This window comes from Lactuca serriola, chromosome 1 (assembly GCF_051521515.1).
Source record: "Lactuca serriola cultivar US96UC23 chromosome 1, Lser_US96UC23_V15, whole genome shotgun sequence".
Classification (NCBI taxonomy): Eukaryota; Viridiplantae; Streptophyta; class Magnoliopsida; order Asterales; family Asteraceae; genus Lactuca; species Lactuca serriola.
The window spans coordinates 3,596,194-3,616,332 of NC_136408.1; the positions used below are offsets into that span (position 1 = coordinate 3,596,194).

Genomic DNA, 20,139 nt, shown 5'->3' on the forward strand with positions numbered 1-20,139 from the left:
CTCGCCAAGTCACCCCATGACTCGTCGAGTTTAACAATCTCCGAGTCCTATCCTGACCAACTCACTGAATCACCGCTCAACTCACTGCTCTGAGTCTAACCAGAAGAGGTTGGGAAGATTTGCGTCATGACTCGCCGAGTCCACAAAAATCTTCATCAGACTCTCCAATTTATTCTTCTACTCGTCGAGTCCAAGCTCATCATCATATGACCCACCGAGTTCACCCATGCGACTCGCCGAGTCACTACGCGACTCAATGCCTGAAGCCCTAGTCCAACTCACCGAGTCATCTCCCAGACTCGCCGAGTTGATACGGGTATTCCCATAATCGAAAGATACAGAGCTACTCATTTGCTCTAAACAATAGATCTAGGTCCCTAGAGTGCATTAGCAACATAAAGTTGCTACCTTTACGTGCTTCATGTCCCATAATTCCAAAAACCAAGCTAAAAAGGAACTTAACTCATGGGGAATGGCTTTTGCATAGCAATGAGAAGGGCTTTCTGCATATTTGATCCAAATAGAACTCGGATCTGGAGTTTCAGCTCCAGATCTAACTCATGCACCAAGATCTCATCATATTATCTCCAAATAAACCCTAAAACTCCATCAAAGATGGATCTATAAAGGAGAAGGCCAAGGATAACGATTCATTACCTCCAAAATGACCTCCCACAAAAGAATAAGCCAAATCTCCACAAATCTCCTTGATCCAAGCTCCTTGATCTTCAAGATCTCTTCACAAAATCACTTATCTAAGCTCCAAATTGCTTCCAAGGACTCTCACTTACGCTTTTAGGGTTTTTGGATCTCAAAGGGTAGTAAGGGGGCTGAGGGGAGGACATTAAGTCCTTTAAATAGGGTGCAAACCCTAAGATTAAGGTTTTCCTCTTCCAGCACTGACTCGTCGAGTCCAGCCGCCGACTCGGCGATTCAGGCCACTTATCACGTGCTCTTCACACGCTCCGACTCGACGAGTTATAGCTCTTATCACGTGCTCTTCACACGCTCCGACTCGACGAGTCATAGCTCCAACTCGTCGAGTCCATCCTTCTAATAACACTTTACACCCCTGAACTCTTGCTTCTGAACTTGGGGTGTTACATTTACATATCTGAAGACTTCGAGTTTGGCCGCAGGCTTTGAGGATTGAAGAGTATGTATAGGAATAAAATGGAAAAGAGTTAGATTTCATTTGGGAGTAGAGGAGTATAGCTTCATGAGGCATGTTATTACAGATGAAGCCAATGGTGATTGCGTTCCAAACCATGGTTGTTGGAATGGGAATTTCGTCGAACAGTTGGCGGGCAAGATGGGGTTGACCTTCCCGACATAATTGGCTTAGACGGTAGCGAATTATTTTAGGTCTGGGATGTTGGTGCAACTCATCTTTTGTCCATCGGACGTGTACAGGTAGTTGTAATGAAGAAGCATGGAGTTGTTGGCGAGTGGGGGCTGAAGAAGTAAAATAGTTCATGGAGAAAGAAAGAGGGAGGGGAGACGGTGACATCATGAGGCGAATATGTATTGAATTATTTGCTAGACAATCAATGAGTCATTGAGTTATTTGCAATTTTCTTTCTGTAACAGTAGAAGCATTCCATTGAATTGAGGGAGACGTAGGCGCGTTAATAATATGTTTAGAAAAGGTCTTTTAAGGTAAAATGTCATAAATACCCTTATGTGCAAATCATGGTAAAATGACATAAATACCTTTATGTGCAAATCTCATGGAGCAGGTTAATGTTGGAATGGACGGACATCCAACTCGGGGACTATTCGTGTGCAACATAACGTCCGTAGGTACCATTTGAAGGAAAAAAACCTTCATAGGGACTATTTTAGGGAAAAATGAAAATATAAAGGACCATTCATGTAATTTGTTCAATTGTTTATTATTGCATACTCTAGTTTTTCGGTGGCCATATTATGGCCATTTAGAATTTAGAAACCCAAGTATTTCCTAAAAGGAAAAGAAAAATCATATGTACTTGCAGTTATTGGATTCAAAAATATGTAATCCCCTTCACCGAATACCAATCACTCTTCATGTTCTTCAATCTCCTCCACCGAGCAACGTCTTGAAAATCGCCGTGAATCGCCGAAATCCCCTTCAATTCCCCCAACAACAATCTCTGCCACCACAACGGAATCCATGGAAATTGACCTTCTTGCCGTCATTACAGACTCATACTCTGTTTTTGAATCTTCAATATCATCACAAACTTCACTCTCCGAGACATGATTCCCATCCAAATCACCATGGTTCTCTAAATTCTCGATCTGGGTATTTCGATTTGATCCGGTCCCATGGGAAAAACTCCGATCATTCGGACTCAAACCCACACTCAAAGTGTTGGACAAAACGCCAGCACGACAAAGTGGGCAATTTGTGTGCGATCTTAACCAGGTATCAATACAAGGGATATGAAACGCATGGTTACATTTCGGCAATAATCGTAAAATCTCATCATCTTCAAACTCACTCAAACAAACCGAACAATCAGTTCCATCAATCATGTTATCGCCTCTATTAAACTTTATTACAGTGATCGAATTGATCACAGATGGTTGAAGGCCGACGGTGGTGATATACCAGATGGGATGATCAACTTGAAACCCTACATGATCTTCATCGGAAAAATCTTCTGCTTCACTGTAGACTTGTGTGGTGGGGAACTGCCGGAAACGTGTGCAGCATCTTACCATGATAAGGTAGTAGCTGATAAAGAGAAAAGCGCTGCCAAGCAGGGCTACTATGATGATAACGTAAGGTGATATGTGGGTGGTAGTTGTGGTGGTGTGTGGAGGTAGTGGTGGTGGTTGCGGTGGCCAAAAGATTTCTGGGTAGCTGCATTTGTAAGGGCATGTTGGACCACAATCAGAACAGGTTGACGTTTGGTTGGAATCTTGTTCCGATAGCAGTTTCCGGTGGTCAATTGCCATTGAGAGGAGAAGGTGATGGCGGTGGTGGTGGTGGTGGGTGAAAGTGGAGGGGGGGAGGGAAGGATAAAATTGGAAGAATTTTAGGTGGGTAAATTGGTGAGGAGGATTAATCATATAATTATAGTTTGTGTTATTGTAGGTGGTGTGTGTTGTTGCAGGTGGTGTGTTATTATCATAACTTCATTGCATGTGTAAAAAGTCTAATTTTGAGATTTAAATTCATGATATGTAAGTTATTTTAGTATTATGAGAAAGTCTTCCCAATTTGCCATAAAAAATTAATTCCATACGTAATAATATTCATCATACGATACTGTGTATGTTTTTCTTTTTTTCTTTTTCTAAAATAATCATGAAGTGAGCCAACTCTTAAAACGAAATTAATAGACACAAGAAAAGAACGAAAAATTAGACTGGTCTAAATAACAAAATATTTTTTTTTTTGATAACCGATCATCAATATTTATTTTACTAAATTTTTTATGATCATAGATCAATATGTATTTTGTATTTTGTATCCTTCTACACAAATAGCTACCCCTCAAAAGTTATTGGTGGAAGGGCAATATAGTCTTTTAAGTGTTTCAATGTGACACTCCGTATTGAATGGTGGAGGGCTAAAAGCGGAATAATAGGTTAATCGGGAGTATATCATGGTAAAGTACATTAGTATAATTTAAAAGAATTACAATATTCATATCAAGTTGTTAGAATCTCAAAGAGCGTGGTGTATTTTGGATATTAATTAGGAAGTAAAGTGCCAACTTGTGAGATAGGTGTGTTCAAGGTTTGGTTTGTAAATAATCCAAGGTTAAAGAGCTCAACTTAAAGCCATATAAGAGAAATGAAACTATAGAAAAATCAGATTTCTCCTTGTTGTCTTGTTGAGTATTATGTGAGCAAGAGTGGAAGGAAGTGAGGAGGATGCCTAAGTTTGGAGAATTTTATTAAAACCTCCAGGGGTCGGTGTTGAAGATTCAAATGCCCAGGACGAACTGGAAAAAAAAAAAGGCCCTTTTTTTTTTTCCAGTTCGTCCTGGGCATTTGAATCTTCAACACCGACCCCTGGAGGTTTTAATAAAATCTTGGGCCTTAACATGTAATGAATGAATGATTCATTGTCACCAAAGGCGGAACATAACCATTAAACCTAAAGAGACTGAGATAAAAGGAAGCGAATACATATTATTTTTCAAAAGCTAATTTATATTTTTATTTAGTATGATGTTATTAGAAATGGAAAACAAAATCATATTTTACAACTATTCTATTTTATCCATGTTAGCATTTTCAAACAATTCGTCTTTCGCAATTGAAATAACAAATGTTTAAAGTACATTCATCCTCTAGTAAAACTAAAACAAAATTGACAATCTTAAAATTAACAAATGATCCATAATTCAAAAGGAACACATAGTCAAGTCAATGTCGGCTTATTGTTAATCTATTGTTGTTTAAAAGGAAAAAAGGAATCCAAAAAAAAACCTTTTAATTCCAATATACTAATAGAACCTGAAAAGCAAAACTGACAAAAGAAAAAGCTTTTAGCTTTTTACCTTATACGCTTTTAGCTTTCTACTCTACTATGACATAGCATTGAATAGGCGACAAGAGTTTTTCATATATCAATGACAAATAATAAAAAGACATTCAAATAGAGAGGTAAGAGGAAAATGAGATATGTTAGAGAGAGGGAGAGTAATGCACATACAGTAAGAGCTCCAGGCAGCGAGATCTCCGAATCTGAGATGGGAGAGATGCGTATTCGATCAGAGCGACACACTGGGGCTACAGGGGAGAAGGTTTACGGCATTGACCGGAGCCATCTTTAAGGCGACGACAAGAACTAAAGTACCATGGTTAGGGTTTTTAGTTTTTACATTTTAGATTTGTTTTCTCTATTATTTGTGATTTTTTTAAAACTTTAGATAATCTAAAATTTGTGGATTTTCTGAATCCGATGAGTTTAAATGCTGATTATGATTTGTAAAGTTTTGATTTTTAGATTTCGATTACTAATTTTTTTATAGATTTTATCGGGTTCTTTTTTTAGATTTTTATTGGGTTAGAATACTCTTAAGTCTTAACAGTTTATTCTCAAAATCTCGAAGTGTATCTTATATTTGTTTTTTTGGGCCCCTAAAGAAGTCGGGCCCTGTGCAAATGTCCCTTTTGCCCCCCTTTATTTATTTAAACCTCTTTGAAATGAAGAAAGTACAGCAACCACTAAACATGTTTTGCGAAAAAGTAAGCTTATATTCAAGTGGAGTGTGGAATCCCTCCACCACCTCAACACTATATGATTGGTGGTGTTGTCATCAAGATAATTGTTTATAGTTACCTGGTTAAAATCTCTTCTGAACATATAATGATAACCAAAAGAATTGTTTATAGGTTCATTGAGTACAATTAAAAAATAACACTGTCCACAAAACAAATTGGGTATTGTTAATTGTAATAATAACTCTTTATATTATCAAGTTTTATGACTCACAAGTCACAAATAATAACTAACTGAAACAAAATTAGTTTATCCAAGCATTTAAAACTAGTTTTTTTTTTTCAACTTGAAGGCACAACAAGCAATAACGAAATTCAAAAACCATACGCAGACACCCTAAACATCAAATAATTGTTTTCAATTCGTTTTTTTATTACCCTCACAAACACACACTAAATCACCCCGGAAGCATAGGGTTTGATAGAAGAAATTTCACCATTTGAGACATAATCATCTAAATATTTCTTTTAAAAACAATAGTGGGAAATTAATTATTAAGAAATTAAATAACTAATAGTAGTAAATAAAACAATAAAGTTGTGTTAACATGGGCAGCAGCAAGGCACATAATCATCTTAACAAAACACATTGTGAAGGTTTGACTTGGACCTTACGACAAATAAAAAGTCTCTCCTCCATCAAAGTCAAACTCTTCGTTTGCATACTTAATATACATATCTACGTAACCACCAATTCTAACCACTCCATTAACAATCTTCCATTCTTTAATCTTCAAACATACACATACAAATAAACACACATATATATACATATACACACACTCATCCATTGTTTTAATTTTCAAGAAAAAAATAAAACGCCAAGAAATGTCTTCGACTATCTCAAGATTCAGTGGGGCAATTCCTAAGTCCTCTTCCAAGCCCATCAACCAATCTGTTTTCTTAAATCCGATTCCAAAAACATATTTCCTGAAGAACAAGAAATCTGCATGGAGTTTGCATGGCAGAAGTTGCAGAAGCTTGCAGTACTTGAGCATGTCTATAAATCTGCAAACGGCGACGTTTGTAAGACAAAGCAACGCTAATCCGCCACCAGAACCTCCTCTTCCTTCTGGATCCCCTTCTGGTTCTTTGTACGATTTTTATAATCCTTTTTCTAACTAAAAAAAGTTGAAAACTTTTTTTTTTTTTTTGTGATGTATTATATTTCATTTCTTTCTATTTCTTCAACCAAATAGGGTTTCTAGAGAAATCTTTTTTGTCCTTCACACTTTATTAATTTACTTTTCAGGAGAAACTGGGTTGTGGGGTTGGTGTTGACATTCATCTTACCCTTTTTCACCCATAAATGGGGTTCCTGGCTTCTATATAAAAGTAAGAAATTAACAAAATGATATGTAAATATTTTGAGTTTAAAACACAATTAATTATGGATTACAAAAAGCCATGCATACGCAGATCAAGTTGATCAGAAGCTAGAAAGAACAGAACAAGTTGTAAAAACTGTAGAAAGTGTTGCTGTAAAACTCGATAAATTCATTGATGGCATCACCGATAATCTTCCAGAAGGTAACAAACTCAGAAAAGCTTTGGAATTTGCAGACGAGATAGCTGAAGGAGTCGCCAAGACTGCTCATGTAGCAGATGATATTATCAATAAGGTTAATTTATCCCCTTTCCATCGTTTTCTATTCATAATTTATTTCTTATTTTCCGATAAAATTAATTTCATTTTTTTTAATTACGACTTTAATTCCCTATCTTATAGTCTTCGTCGTCGGGAGAATTTTTGCACGATTCTGTTTAAGGTGGTTAATAACGTGTGGAACTTCTACATTGTTCCAACAAATATAATAAAGTTTAAATATTTAATGAATAATTAATTTTGCATATTTCAAGTACATGTGCTAATGGTGCGTTGGCATCTTTGATTGTAATTTTATGACACAAAATTTCAAAAAATAATCACCGTGGTTTAAAAAAAAATATTTATATGGTTTTTATGAGAAATTTGTTGCATACAGCATACATGATTTTTAAATTTGAAATTATGATGAACAATGTTAAAAATAAAAGGTTGTTATTATTATTATTATTATTATTATTATTATTATTATTATTATTATTATTATTATTATTATTATCAAATCACCCTTTAGATAATTTTTATGGGAGGATGATATGTTGTTGTTTTTAATAACATTTTTCAAATTAAAAATAATCTATGAAACAAATTCCTCTGTTATATGCGGATTTTTTTGTAAAATAATTATAAGCTTTTAAAACATATAAAATTACATGAATGATATCTTTGTAAAATATAAAATATAAAGATAATTTAAAAAATGGATAATTAAGTGAATTTGCAAAAATATAAAAGACTTCTTTTTATTAAACACTAATTGAAGTAGTTTTTTAATTTGAAGATTTTTGTTTAACCTAAAATTAAAAACTCATACTTTTAAACAAAACTTTTTTTTTTCGAGATTTTTTTACAAGTTAAAAGTTACAATGTCAAAAAAACTAGGTGTCAAACAACCCTTTGTCTTTTGAAAAGTTTTCATTTTAAATATGAAATAAGATCACTTGTTTTTACTATTTATTTATTTAATTTTGAATTTTAAAAATGGAAATGGAGCAGGTGGAAGAAGCTGAAGATAAATTGGAATCGTTGATTCACCAGGAAAATTCAAAGGAGGAGAAGGAGATTCCGCAAGACAAAGAGGACCATGAAATCACGTCGCAAAAAGAAAATGATAACAAATAAAATAAAATACAATGTTTGGTACGGCTGAATAGAACATGAAATGAACATATATTTCACATCATAAGGGCATTTACGTTTTTTAGATTGTTTAAAAACCATTCTTACATATCTTACGAAATAATAGAACAATTCATTTTGTTTCAAACAAAAATTCTCACATGACAACCGAAGGAAAATTATTAGTCCATTTTCACACTCATTTACTTGTAATTTTGTATTAGCATATATACCAAAAAAGATTATCTCCATAATGTCTATGTCTTGGTCTTTTTGTTCTTTTATTTCATTTTATCGACGAAATTTTGACCATCGGTTTTCGCAAAGGATCTTTTACAGTAACAATTTCGGATTTTTAAATATGTATATAACAGATTAGCAATGGAGAATAGCCATGAATATTTGTCATTGTATAAAATTAGTCGCTAATCCATCTCCAAAAGATTTTTTTATTTTTTATTTTTATTTTTATTTATTTTTTTGAGTTAGAAAGGTATACATGTGGCTAAATTTAACTGTTTTTGTAAAATTTCTCGTAAGGGCTCTTTGAAATACATTCAAAATTTTGAATGTTATATGCAACATAAGTATTAGCATAGTCCCATTAATGCTTTAGTATTAAAACTTTTATAACGCAACAAAATGTAGTTTTTAAGCTTGTGAATTGTTGTCCAAATTGTTATTTGGATTTGCTATGTTGCTATGTAATTTCTATCACTTGTGAATTGTTTTCCAAATTTTGAACTTTTGTTATGTAATTTTGGATGTGGATGGTTATTTATTGAACTCGCTATTTCTTTTAGGTATGACATTGTAACGTCATGTTTCAAATCGTTTCTTATTGTGGGGTGATGATTAAGGAGTGAGTATTAGTAGACTTAAAACCCTTGAAGAATTGAGTTTGTGTTCATTTGGAGGTGGATGATATATTTGGATGATCCGGATATTCAATTTGTGTTTTGGAGCCTAATGGTACTGGTAAAGGCATTGGTTTGGGTCTTTTATGAATTTTGGATTTAATTTCGGCTGATTTTCAAACTAAATAAAGTTTATAGAAGTGTAAGGCTTCTCGTTACCTTTTCGTGGATATAAAGAACGTCGAAAACGGATAAGGGATGCAAAAGTTATGATCATTTGTATTTAGAAGGGTTTGGACCAAACCGGGTACGCATGGCGTACAAGGGAGGTACACATGACGTACACGAGATTTTGGATGCGGGACCATTTGGGAACGCCCTGCGCTCCCCAAGGGAATGCATTGTGTTCGTCAGGCCAGATTAAAACCCTAATTTAGGGTCTTGGACCCTATTTAAAGACCTCAACTCACCTCCAACCTTCATTTCCTTCAGCCTCCATCCTCTTTAACCCTAAGAACGAAACCCTAGCCCTCTATTTGTGTATTTCTTGAGCTTCATGGTGATTTTTGTGTGTTTTGGTGCTTGAAAAGAAATAATAAACTTCTTGAAGATTCAATGCTTGACTTGGAGCTTTTTGATCCAGGCTTTGCTCACCTAGATCTAACTTCTGGAGGTATAAAGTCTCAACCTTGACAAATCTTTCATGTAGATCTAGCTAGTTGGTTTTGGTCCCTTTGTGGTGGTTCTTGTGAGTAGAAGTTACTCCAGAGCCTTTAAGCGTCATATTTGGTCCTTGTTGGGGTTATAAAGTGTTAAAGTTTGGATCTTGATGAGTATAAACCTTTCATGCATGTTTTGGTGGTCTTTTCGTAAAGTTTGGAACTTAAGGTTTTGATTTAGGTCCCATTAAGTCTTGTTAAGTCATAAAGTCAAGAACTTTATGAATTAAGAAGTCCTTTTGAAGCAGATCTAGAAGTTTGGACTAAGGTCTTAAGGTAAATGCTTGCATCTTGGCCTCTTTATGGAGTTAGAATGCTTAAAATCATGATTGAGTCCTTTTGGACCATGCAAATGTGCCAAGTTGACAACTTTATGGGTTAAGTCAATAATATGAAGCTATTTTGAGCATTTGGATGTTGGACTTAAGGTATTAAGTCTTTGGTGCAATTTTTGGACATTGGTCGAGAATGTCGTGCGTTCATCTCGGGAACGTCGAGCGTTCGGGTCATCGGTGGACTCTTTGGGCTTTTTGCTTTAGACTTGATTTTGGGTTTGGACTTTCTGTTTTAAGCCATGTTCGAATTTATCTAGTTGGATATCCTAGTTTGGGCCAAGGAGTTTGGTTTGGGCCTTAATGGACCTAACTTGGGTTTGGGCCTTTGTAGGCCCAATTGGTTTAGGCCATTAGTGGTTCGGGTTATATTAGGGCCATTGTTGGGCCTATGTTTTGGGTTTATCCTTGGATATTAATTTAGATCAGTTTGGCTTGGCTTAGTGTGTGAAGTCGGTTTGTAGCAGCAGTAAGTGAAGGATTCTGTTATCAGTCGATCAAGGTGAGTCTTCTCATTATACCCATAAGTCGAATGCACCAAATTCGGCCAATTACATGTTATGTGGTATGCTAGTTGTCTCTGTGATGCTTGCATGGAAGACCATGGAAGGGAGCCCATGACATTTGGATATCAGACCATGAGGGGAGCCCATGGCAACTATATGTATGTCGCATGATATTCTGTGGATTGTATGTTATGTGGTATTTTGGGAACTCACTAAGTTATGTGCTTACGGTTTTCAGTTTATGTTTTAGGTACTCTGGTGTTCAAATGGGAGGGCTCGGGATGATTGCAGAGCAAACACCACATGTTTCCGCATTTTGTGAAATACTCTGATTTAAGATGTTTAGCTAAAGCTTGTTTACTTTGGTCTTATGGGAATGATATGTATTAATGATTTATTAACCTAAAAACAAAAAAAATTATGTCTTGATTTTGGGATGTTATAAACATAAACAAGCCTAGAATCAGCTCGAAACAAGAAAATATTGAGAAAACGTTTGTTGATTCTAGTTTACACGGACTTATGATAAACGAACTGGAATGTAGCACCTTAAAAGCCAACTCATTAAAGAATGTAGGCAAAAGGCTAAAAAGAGAACATGATCTTATAGTGGATCTAAGGCAAATGAAAAACAGTTAAGACTATCTTAAAACCAAGTTTGTAGCTTGGCCAAATTTAAGGAACAAACGGGATAGTAAGGAGCAAAACATACATAAAATAGAATGTGGTTTGAAGCCAATGAATTAATATATGGTAATTAGTGTGATCAAATTGTTATCCAATTATTTTCAAATGTTGCAAATTAAAAATTATATTCAAAGTTTTATGTTTAATTTGGATTTTAATCTGTTTATATAGATTTTTAAGTAATATATTTAATTTGATAGTTTATATGATGTCTTATTCATACGTTTTATCGAACATGTTAAATTCATTCAAACATAAAATCATACATAACGTTAAAATGATAAGTTTTATCATTGAACAAGCTTATCAAAAATCATGTTTTTATTCAAACCCAAATTCTTACATTGCCTCTAAATCATTCAACAATAAAATCAATTAGTTTTTACTAGCATTTAAAAAAAAGTGTCATCTTCAATGTTAAAAGTACTATTTAAAGACTTTTTCAAATAGTAAAAATAAATTTGTAAATCCATCGATTGGAAACGCTATAAGCAACTTGCTTGCATACTCACATTTTTTGATTTCTTGAATATTGTTTTTCATGAATCTTCTTTGCTACTTCCTTCAAAATTTCCAATTGGAAATTATATTCAAGATAATAGAAAAATACTGTGTATCAGAACTTCTTAGCAACTTCCTATCCTTTACAAAGAAATAGAAAAGGTTTATCTAGTAAATCAAATCGAAATCGTTGCTTATAGAATTCATTAGTATAAAAAGGTTGTTTCTTTTATCAAAATATGACAAAATTAGAAAGCTTGAGAGTTGAGATTTATTAAAGAACTGATTGAGAAAATCATACACAAACTATAATTATGTGGTTGAAACAAAAAGATTGGGACTTTCAATTATGCACACAACGTCCTAGTGGGATGTGAATAGGTTGTTTGGCACATTTCACAAACTATGTATATCCATCCATAATTGTAAATGCATAAAAGTGTAGAGTTACAGGATTAAGAAAACATGCACCACGATATATATTTATTGTTTTAGATCTCATGCACCATTCGGCTATGGACTCGTTCTTTGCGATAGAGCAACAATCGACAATAAGTCTTTATATGAGTTCAACTAAAAAAATTTAAAACACACAGTTTAATGTAGAAATTGATTATTAAGACTTTTGGGAAAAAATTGACTTTATTTGACAGCCATCAAAATGAGAAACATATACTTTAACGCATGGATTAACTTTATTTATTAAAAAAAAAAAAAATTGAACTTTGGAGACTCAAAAAAATTGAACACTCAACCTTTTCGTGACTAAATACGTAGAAAGAAAAACAAAAAAATTAAAAAAAGTCTTCGCCAGCACTTTAGGAATTCAATAAAAAAGATGCTTAAAATTTGATAAGTTAAAGACTTTTCTTTGATAACTTGAAATTAGCGTGTATGTCCCAAATACTAACACAACTACAAACAATTGTTATCATTAATAGGGATTATCTTGTCAATCTTTAAAACGTTGACTTACGTTATAATAAGAGCAATTTTTGTTAATCTTTCACTATTGGAGGATACTAATTTTGATTTCGTTAAGTAATTGCATTGATAGCATATATGGATTTCTTAAGTAATATCATGATTGTGTTCGATAAATTAGTTGAAAATGGGAGCTTTTAGCTAAAAAAAACTATCTCTTAGCTGGAAAATTTTGAGTATAAAGGTAAGGTTGGTCAAGTTTGGTAATACAAACTCCTTTGGTTGTTGTATTTAGGAAACAGACTCATAAAAACGAATTTGTTTTAAGTCGTGTCAAACACGAGGCTCAATTATCTTCGTTTATACATTATGGTTTCTACCCTTATCTTTGTAAATATCATTTGCTATTTATTATATTTAAACCAGAACCACCCAAGTCCATGTAATTTCCTTTTTAAATTTGCTATTTATTATTGCAATTTCGTTTTACTTCGGAAAAAGTGTATTCACTTATATTGAACAAGTTTCACACATTAATAACTACCGATTATAAAAATATATAAGAGGACAAAGACTTTACATGTTGAGGACACCTAAGAATATGATACTTTAATTAAGATAAAACAAACTTAGATAAACATGTGGGTTAACCCAATAGAATAAGAAACCTTCAACATTTGACCACAGGAAAAAAAAAAAAAAAAACATATTTGCCAAACTTCAAACGTTGTGATCTACAAAAGAAACCTTACCATCAAACACACAATCTCTGTACCTTCAAAATAAACCTTACTTTGCGAGTTAAGTTGTAATGGCGAGATCAAAGTGTATTTCGTATGGTGGTTTAATAGTTAAAAACCTTTACACTACACAAATATCAAGGTCTTCTCAAAACACACAAATCCTGAAAGACATGACTTGTTTTCGTATGGATGGATCACAATCACGAAGAGCATTTTGCAATATCAGTGGCAATCAAGAACTTCCTCCTCCACCATCTCCACCTCCAAGTTCTAATTGGTAAGCATCTGTTAATTTGATAACTATCAAGATTCAAAAAGACATAAATTAAAGATGATTTGGTAGATCAATACCTATCTAGTAGTTTTGACCATTTAACATTTTTATGTTTTGGATGTTCTTCGTTTCTCTAGGGGAAAATGGACTGCTGGAATAGTGGTGGCAGTAGTCATACCCTTGCTACAATTTAAAGGTATAAATATATATCAGGATCCGGATATTATGATTTATGATTCCTTTCTTATGGTCTATTTGAAAAATGTGGCCTGAATAATACCAAGATGCATCCATTGTACACGTCTTATTACACATATGCAGTATTGGCGTCAGAAAATCTTCATAACCGAAGCAAAATCTAGAAATCGCAAATTTATGTAATTTAACATTTTGTACTAAAAGTTTTATAGATCTATATTAACGAAAAAGAATGGCTCCTATCTGGTTTAGTCATTCCATATATGCATTGTTGGTTGCGTTATCATTTAATTTTTGGCATTGAATGGTGAAAATGTTAGCAGTAATTGATGCATTTGAATTTACAGAAGAAGTTGATGTGGTGATGGAGACGGCAGAGGAAATTATAGATGTGATAGAAGTGGCGGCGGGGGCGGTGGACATGGTGGTGGAGAAGATCTCCGATGATCTTCCAGACGGTAGTAAGCTCAAGACCACCTTGGAGAAAATTGAAGAAGTTGCGGAAACAGTTGCCGGAAAAGCTCGAAAAGCCGTTGACTTCATCGATGAGGTATCCCGCATGCTAACGCATATTTTATTCATTTTTTATTGTTAGTAATAAAGAATTATAGCCAAATACAGATTATTATAGCTTATATAAAACGATAATATTAATATTAATAAGTTTATTAAAATTAAAAAATTCAGGTTCAAGAAGCGGAGCATAAGTTGGGACCAATCATCGAACCAGAAAAACAAGTAACCCAAGCGACTCCTTCGGAAGCAAGTTGATTCTTATTATAGTTGACCATAACTTTTAGTTTTTTATCTATATTTTATAGATGAATATTTATTTAGTTATTATTATATACAGTTTTTGATATTTAAGTCGTTAAATGTTTCGGAAATAATTCCTTTGACATCAAAACTCAAATAAAATATAGGAATACTGTATGTATTATTATGTAATGTTAGAAGTAAACGGTTTCTAACGATTTGGGTTCGAGCCTACATGAAACAAATTAATAAATGTGATCATACACCGAGCGTCGTTTGCCAAAATCAAATTGAGTAGTTTTCACATGCTATATATCACATTGCAAAGGGTCATGCTCAAATTATATGAAATAAATAAATGCACAGAACATTAGTGAAGTTACCAAAATCAAATTAACAAACATATTGATATGGTAAAGTTAAATGTTGTGGTGTGGTATCAATCTTGGGCCTGTAAATATTATGGTTGAACTGCTTGAGTTTGCAGCTATATAAGATCGTTGTCTTAAGGAGAACCAAATAGTTATAATTATCTGTTATGACATGATATGGTCCTTTTATTTAATGTTCTTGGACATGATATTGTCCTTATGAAATGGCTTAATGATCGAATATTTAAGCAGGTAAAAACATCATCTATCGAAATTGCTACAACATAAAATCAATGGTGTAGCTACGGTTAAAACACACTGGATGAGTGGGGTGTGTTAGGTGGTGCTATTGGAGCACATCCCCATTTGCTTGCTTGTAATTGTTTCAACTTTCAATTATACTCTCTCTATTTTCTTTGTAAAACTTTGTTGTTTCTTCATCTAGCTTCTTGCTTGCTAGTAAACTAATTAAAAGAATGAATAATTATATTCTTGAAAATATGATTTTTCCTCATGTTGTACATCTTGAATACTTCAATATCTCTTACGACCAAATAACCCATATGGTTGTGATAACAATAACTTCAATCTTATTTCTTTTCAGCAAAGAAATCGAAATATCATTCATCTATTCCATGATCTCCGCGACATTTGTAAACAAAGGAAAAGGAAGGACAAGCCACTTAAGAACTTTTCTCTAGATTCTTTTCCCACATCACACTCAACAAAAACATGCCCATATTCTTCAATTTAAACAAAACATAAGGGGCAAAGCATCGAATTGAGATCAATACCTCTAATCACCAAATTATTACGAGTAGATAATCTATGCAAGATGGTTCTCCAAAGATGAATATTAAGTTTAATGAGGACAAGCTTACACCATCTCGTCTCGTGCACCCCTTCCTTTAAAATTTTAGGATCAATAAATCTTCTAATATAATTAACCGTAAAGCCTTCCACTGGATCAATACCACACTCCCAGCTATCCGGCCTATCATCATACGTAACATGAGAAATTACCTCAATCAAGACCACAAGCTGAGAATTCGTGCCCCCTCCATCTTAGAATTGGAGATTCCAACCCCAAACCTAACCCGTATCAGTCCAACTATCTATCACCTGAGAATCTTTGACCTATTCCAGAGCATAAAGTCTAAGAAAACTAGAAGAGAGTTTTTCATTACCAATCTAAACATCATTCCGAAAACGAATATTATTACCATTTCCAAGACGTCTAATGAATGAAGAATGAAGAATTATTTGGAGAACGTCCAACTTATCAAAGACTCTCACGAGATTTGACCACACACCCATCCTTTCGGTTTTGGAGAAGACGACCCTCAACCATCATGCATTCCATGGATGTTTTGAATCACCTTAAACCAAAACGCATCTCCCTCATTATAAAAAAGCCATCACCCATGGAATCTTTCTGTTGACCTAACTACCACCCCAAAAAATACCGAGAACGTAAAGACCCAAGTGCAAAATTCACATGTTCTGGCATTTTAAACACGAACATATAGTAGATACCAATACTATTTAGAATAGACTTTATTAACGTGAGTCTCCCTCCTACCGAAAGCAAATTCACCTTCCAACTTGCTAGTCTTTTATGAAACTTATGAATCACCAAATTCACATTTACACTACGGCTCATATTAGCACCTACCGATAACCCAAGATATGAGAAAGGGATACAAGCGAGTGCACTGTAGCACCTGGTTCCTGGTACGTAAATCTTAATTGAGTATTTTTCCATTTTTAGCCTTGGACTCGGCGAGTCATAGGTCCGACTCGCCGAGTAGAGACGGGACCCGGGACATGTTTAAGTTGGCGACTCGGCGAGTCCATATCCTGTACTCGGCGAGTCACCGCTGCTGGATGAAACCCTAAGTTGTAAGGGTTTGTACCCTATTTAAACTCTCATTCCGCCCCAATCTCGCCCCCATTCACCCTCAGAGCCCTATATCTCTCTCAAGCCTTGTTTCCTTGTGAGTTTGAAGTGTTTTGTGGTGTTCTTGAGGTTTTTGAGGAGAAAGAAGAGTGAATCAAGAAGAGGAGAAGGAGGCCAAGCATCTCTGTGTCATTCCAATGTTTCCCCTGAGGTATAGCTCGTTTCCCCTCTGTTTTCAAGCTTATTGTCCCTTAATAGCTCCATTAAAGTCCTCTTTGAACCATTTCCAAGCTTGTGTATGTTTGAGGGTTTGTAATAAGCTGATTGACCTTTAGATCTAGGCATGGTTGAGCTCCAGGAGCTCAGATCTACTGTCTTTTTGGAACCATATTGCATGAAAGCCCTAGATCTACCCCTTTTGGTGCATTTTGGACCTTAAAACCCTCATGGTTGTCTATTTACACGTAAAGTTGGAAACTTTACGTGTTAATCAAGCCCCAGGATCACGGATCTATGTATGGCATGAGCTGGATTCAAGCAGAATTGACCATATAGTAATTGCATGGTAACGACTCGGCGAGTCGTTCATCTGACTCGGCGAGTCGATTCGCGAGTCTCCGAGTTTGTCCCCTTTTCGTAGTGTCGAGTGTGAGCAGTGAGTCACGGGGTGTGACTCCGTGATTCGGAAGATGAACTCATCCATGGAGGAACTCGGCGAGTGAATGCCCTGACTCGGCGAGTTCAAGGCAATCTCCTTAAATCAAGAACAGACTCGGCGAGTTGTTCATACAACTCGGCGAGTCATAACATAAGTGTTCTTCGGATTGTAATGACCCGTCTCCGGTATGATAATTCCTTGGTATTTATTTTGAATTTTTGCAAGAGGGACTCGGCGAGTTCATAGCCTGACTCGCCGAGTAGGGTCGGGATTTTGAGCACGTGATTAGTTGGCGACTCGGCGAGTCCATATTCTGGACTCGGCGAGTCTGTCCGTCTGGGAGAAACCCTAAATCCCCGGGTTGCCCACTATTTAAGCCACCTTATAGCCCCCAATCTCGCCTCCTTCACCCTCTTAAGCTGTGAGAAAACCCTAATTCGATCTTGAGTGTTTTTAGTGATCTTGTGTGCATTTGTGAAGGCTTGAAGAAGGAGAAGAAGAAAGGAGCAAGGAGAAGGATTGTAGAGCAGAGATTCAAGGGAAAGCAAGAGCTCTTTGAGGTATTCTTCAGTTTCCCTTCCCTTTTTATGCTTAAAAACCCTTTCTAGATCTAGTTGATGCTTTTCTCAAGCCTTATGTTGTTATGGAAGCCCTATTATGCCGAGATATCTTTAGATCTGTTTATATAGGAGTTGTAGAGCCCAGATTTATTGCCTTTATGGGTCTATTTTGCATATTAACCCTAGATCTACCCCTTTTATGCATCTTTTAGCCTTTATTCCCTTGTTCATGTGTTTGTACACGTAAAGTTGGAAACTTTACGTGGTAAATCAGCTTATTGGACTCAGATCTATCATTTGTATGTTTTGGATTCGAGCAGAATCGAGTGTAGATTAGTTGCATGGCTGTGACTCGGCGAGTCGGAAGAACGACTCGGCGAGTCGAGTCGCGAGTCCCCGATTTCTTCCTTTTGAGCGGTGTCGAGTGGGACCAGTGAGTAGTGGAGTGGACTCAGCGAGTTTGAGGGTAGACTCAGTAATGGAGGGACTCGGCGAGTTGTTCATACAACTCGGCGAGTCCAAGGCAATCTTCTTAAGCTCAAGAACAACCCGTCGAGTTGTTCATACGACTCGGCGAGTCGGATGAAGATTTTCTGAGTTCTTGGATCGAATGAGTACTCGTCGAGTCGATGCCATACTCGACGAGTAGCAGCGAGTAGGGGCGAGGAGTGAGAATAGGAACTCGGCGAGTTGGCGGCCCAACTCGGCGAGTCAGGTCATCTGTGGGTTGACTTTGACCGAGAGTTGACTTTGTCTGAGAGTTGACCTTGACCAACAGTTGACTTTGACCAAGGGTAAAAGAGTCATTTTACCTAGTGCAGTGTTTAGTATTTGATTGAGTGTGTTTATGGACTTGTAGCCGGGAGATACCGGAGCAGCAGCAGTTAGCCCTCAGAGCTATTCACTCAGCAGCCAGTTCACGAGGTGAGTTTCCTTTCAGTAGGAACGGGTCTAAGGCCACAATGCCGGCCCGTTTAGCTAGCAGTAGTATTCGGATTTCGATCCGATGCAGTAGTTAGCATGTATGATGCCTTCGTGGTTCAGACAGGATTATGTGTGTTCATGTCAGTGATATGTCTATGCTATGATCAGTCAGCTTCGGACTTCGGTCCGATGTTAGCTTCGGACTTTGGTTCGATGTAGGGGACAAGGTCCTAGTTAGCTTCGGACTTCGGTCTGATGTGAGCTTCGGACTTCGGTACGATGGAGGGGGCAAGGCCCCAGTCAGTCAGCTTCGGACTTCGGTCCGATGTAGGGGACAAGGTCCCAGTCAGTCAGCTTCGGACTTCGGTCCGATGGGGGGGGGGGCAAGGCCCCAGTATGTGCTTGATATGTTATTGTTTGGTATGTGGTAATTTGGGGGAGCTCACTAAGCTTCGTGCTTACGGTTTCAGTTTTGGTTTCAGGTACTTCCGCCAGCAGAGGGAAGAGTTCGGGATGATGGCATCGCACACACCACAGCTTCAGCTTTTATCCTGGGAGTTGATTTAGTCTTGATTTTATTATGATATGGATATGATACAGTTTTCCGCACAGTGTTTTATTTTTATTTCGAGATACATCATGTATGGTTTTATGATATGACACTCAGATTATGGTTTTTGGTTATGTTGAAAAATGAAATTTTTGGGTCGTGTTTATGGGTCGTTTCACGGATGAAGATGAACTCGACGAGCTGTTCATACAACTCGGCGAGTAGGATGAAGGACTTGAATATCAGTTTAGAAGGAGAACTCGGCGAGTAGAAACGGGATTCAGGTCAATCGTTTGGGTAGGGACTCGGCGAGTTGGAGAGCCAACTCCGCGAGTCGGGTCAACTGAAAGTTGACCCTGACTTTGACTTAGGGCATGATCAGGGGTAAAATGGTCATTTTACCCAAAGGACAGATAGCAGTGTTTGATTGAGTATGTTGTGGGAATTACAGCCGGAGGATTTCCGGAGCAGTAGTAGATAGTCAGTTCCCGATCAGATCAGCAGCTACTTTGAGGTGAGTTACCTTCCAAGTAGCGGTGGGTCTAAGGCCACAGTGTCGGCCCACCAGTAGAAGACGTATGATAGATGATTGTCTCTGTGATATCATCTAGGTTTGCTACTACCAGATATGTTATATGCTAGCATGATATGTTATATGTGATAGTAGTATAGTTCGGTTGTTAGGACCGGAGGGTAGTCAGACACCCAAGATACGTCTGACAGTATGT

The 20,139-nt window shown here is 36.2% G+C and overlaps 3 protein-coding genes across 3 annotated transcripts; 2 read left to right on the forward strand and 1 right to left on the reverse strand.

The window, feature by feature from the left end:
* Window positions 1-1,850: 1,850 nt before the first annotated feature.
* Window positions 1,851-3,061, reverse strand: LOC145082883 (RING-H2 finger protein ATL54-like). The gene has a single exon (XM_079023346.1). It carries the CDS (start codon window positions 3,058-3,060, stop codon window positions 2,041-2,043), a length of 1,020 nt encoding a protein of 339 aa, XP_078879472.1. The 5' UTR covers window position 3,061; the 3' UTR covers window positions 1,851-2,040.
* A 2,857-nt stretch (window positions 3,062-5,918) lies between these two features.
* On the forward strand, window positions 5,919-8,235 carry LOC145067316 (uncharacterized). Its single transcript, XM_079014484.1, has 4 exons — window positions 5,919-6,320; window positions 6,479-6,561; window positions 6,646-6,848; window positions 7,829-8,235. The coding sequence occupies exons 1-4, from the start codon at window positions 6,055-6,057 to the stop codon at window positions 7,952-7,954; spliced, it is 678 nt and encodes a 225-aa protein (XP_078870610.1). The 5' UTR covers window positions 5,919-6,054; the 3' UTR covers window positions 7,955-8,235.
* A 4,927-nt stretch (window positions 8,236-13,162) lies between these two features.
* LOC145067322 (uncharacterized) lies at window positions 13,163-14,582 on the forward strand. The gene is made up of 4 exons (XM_079014488.1): window positions 13,163-13,497; window positions 13,632-13,690; window positions 14,040-14,242; window positions 14,380-14,582. Exons 1-4 carry the CDS (start codon window positions 13,289-13,291, stop codon window positions 14,461-14,463), a joined length of 555 nt encoding a protein of 184 aa, XP_078870614.1. The 5' UTR covers window positions 13,163-13,288; the 3' UTR covers window positions 14,464-14,582.
* Window positions 14,583-20,139: the final 5,557 nt, after the last annotated feature.

Coding starts and splice junctions, on each gene's coding strand:
- LOC145067316 (XM_079014484.1), top strand. CDS start 6,055: ATGTCTTCGACTATCTCAAGATTCAGTGGGGCAATTCCTAAGTCCTCT. Junction 6,562..6,645: donor TTCCTGGCTTCTATATAAAA/GTAAGAAATTAA, acceptor ATGCATACGCAG/ATCAAGTTGATCAGAAGCTA. Junction 6,849..7,828: donor CAGATGATATTATCAATAAG/GTTAATTTATCC, acceptor GAAATGGAGCAG/GTGGAAGAAGCTGAAGATAA.
- LOC145067322 (XM_079014488.1), top strand. CDS start 13,289: ATGGCGAGATCAAAGTGTATTTCGTATGGTGGTTTAATAGTTAAAAAC. Junction 13,498..13,631: donor CCACCTCCAAGTTCTAATTG/GTAAGCATCTGT, acceptor TCGTTTCTCTAG/GGGAAAATGGACTGCTGGAA. Junction 14,243..14,379: donor CCGTTGACTTCATCGATGAG/GTATCCCGCATG, acceptor TAAAAAATTCAG/GTTCAAGAAGCGGAGCATAA.
- LOC145082883 (XM_079023346.1), bottom strand. CDS start 3,060: ATGATTAATCCTCCTCACCAATTTACCCACCTAAAATTCTTCCAATTT.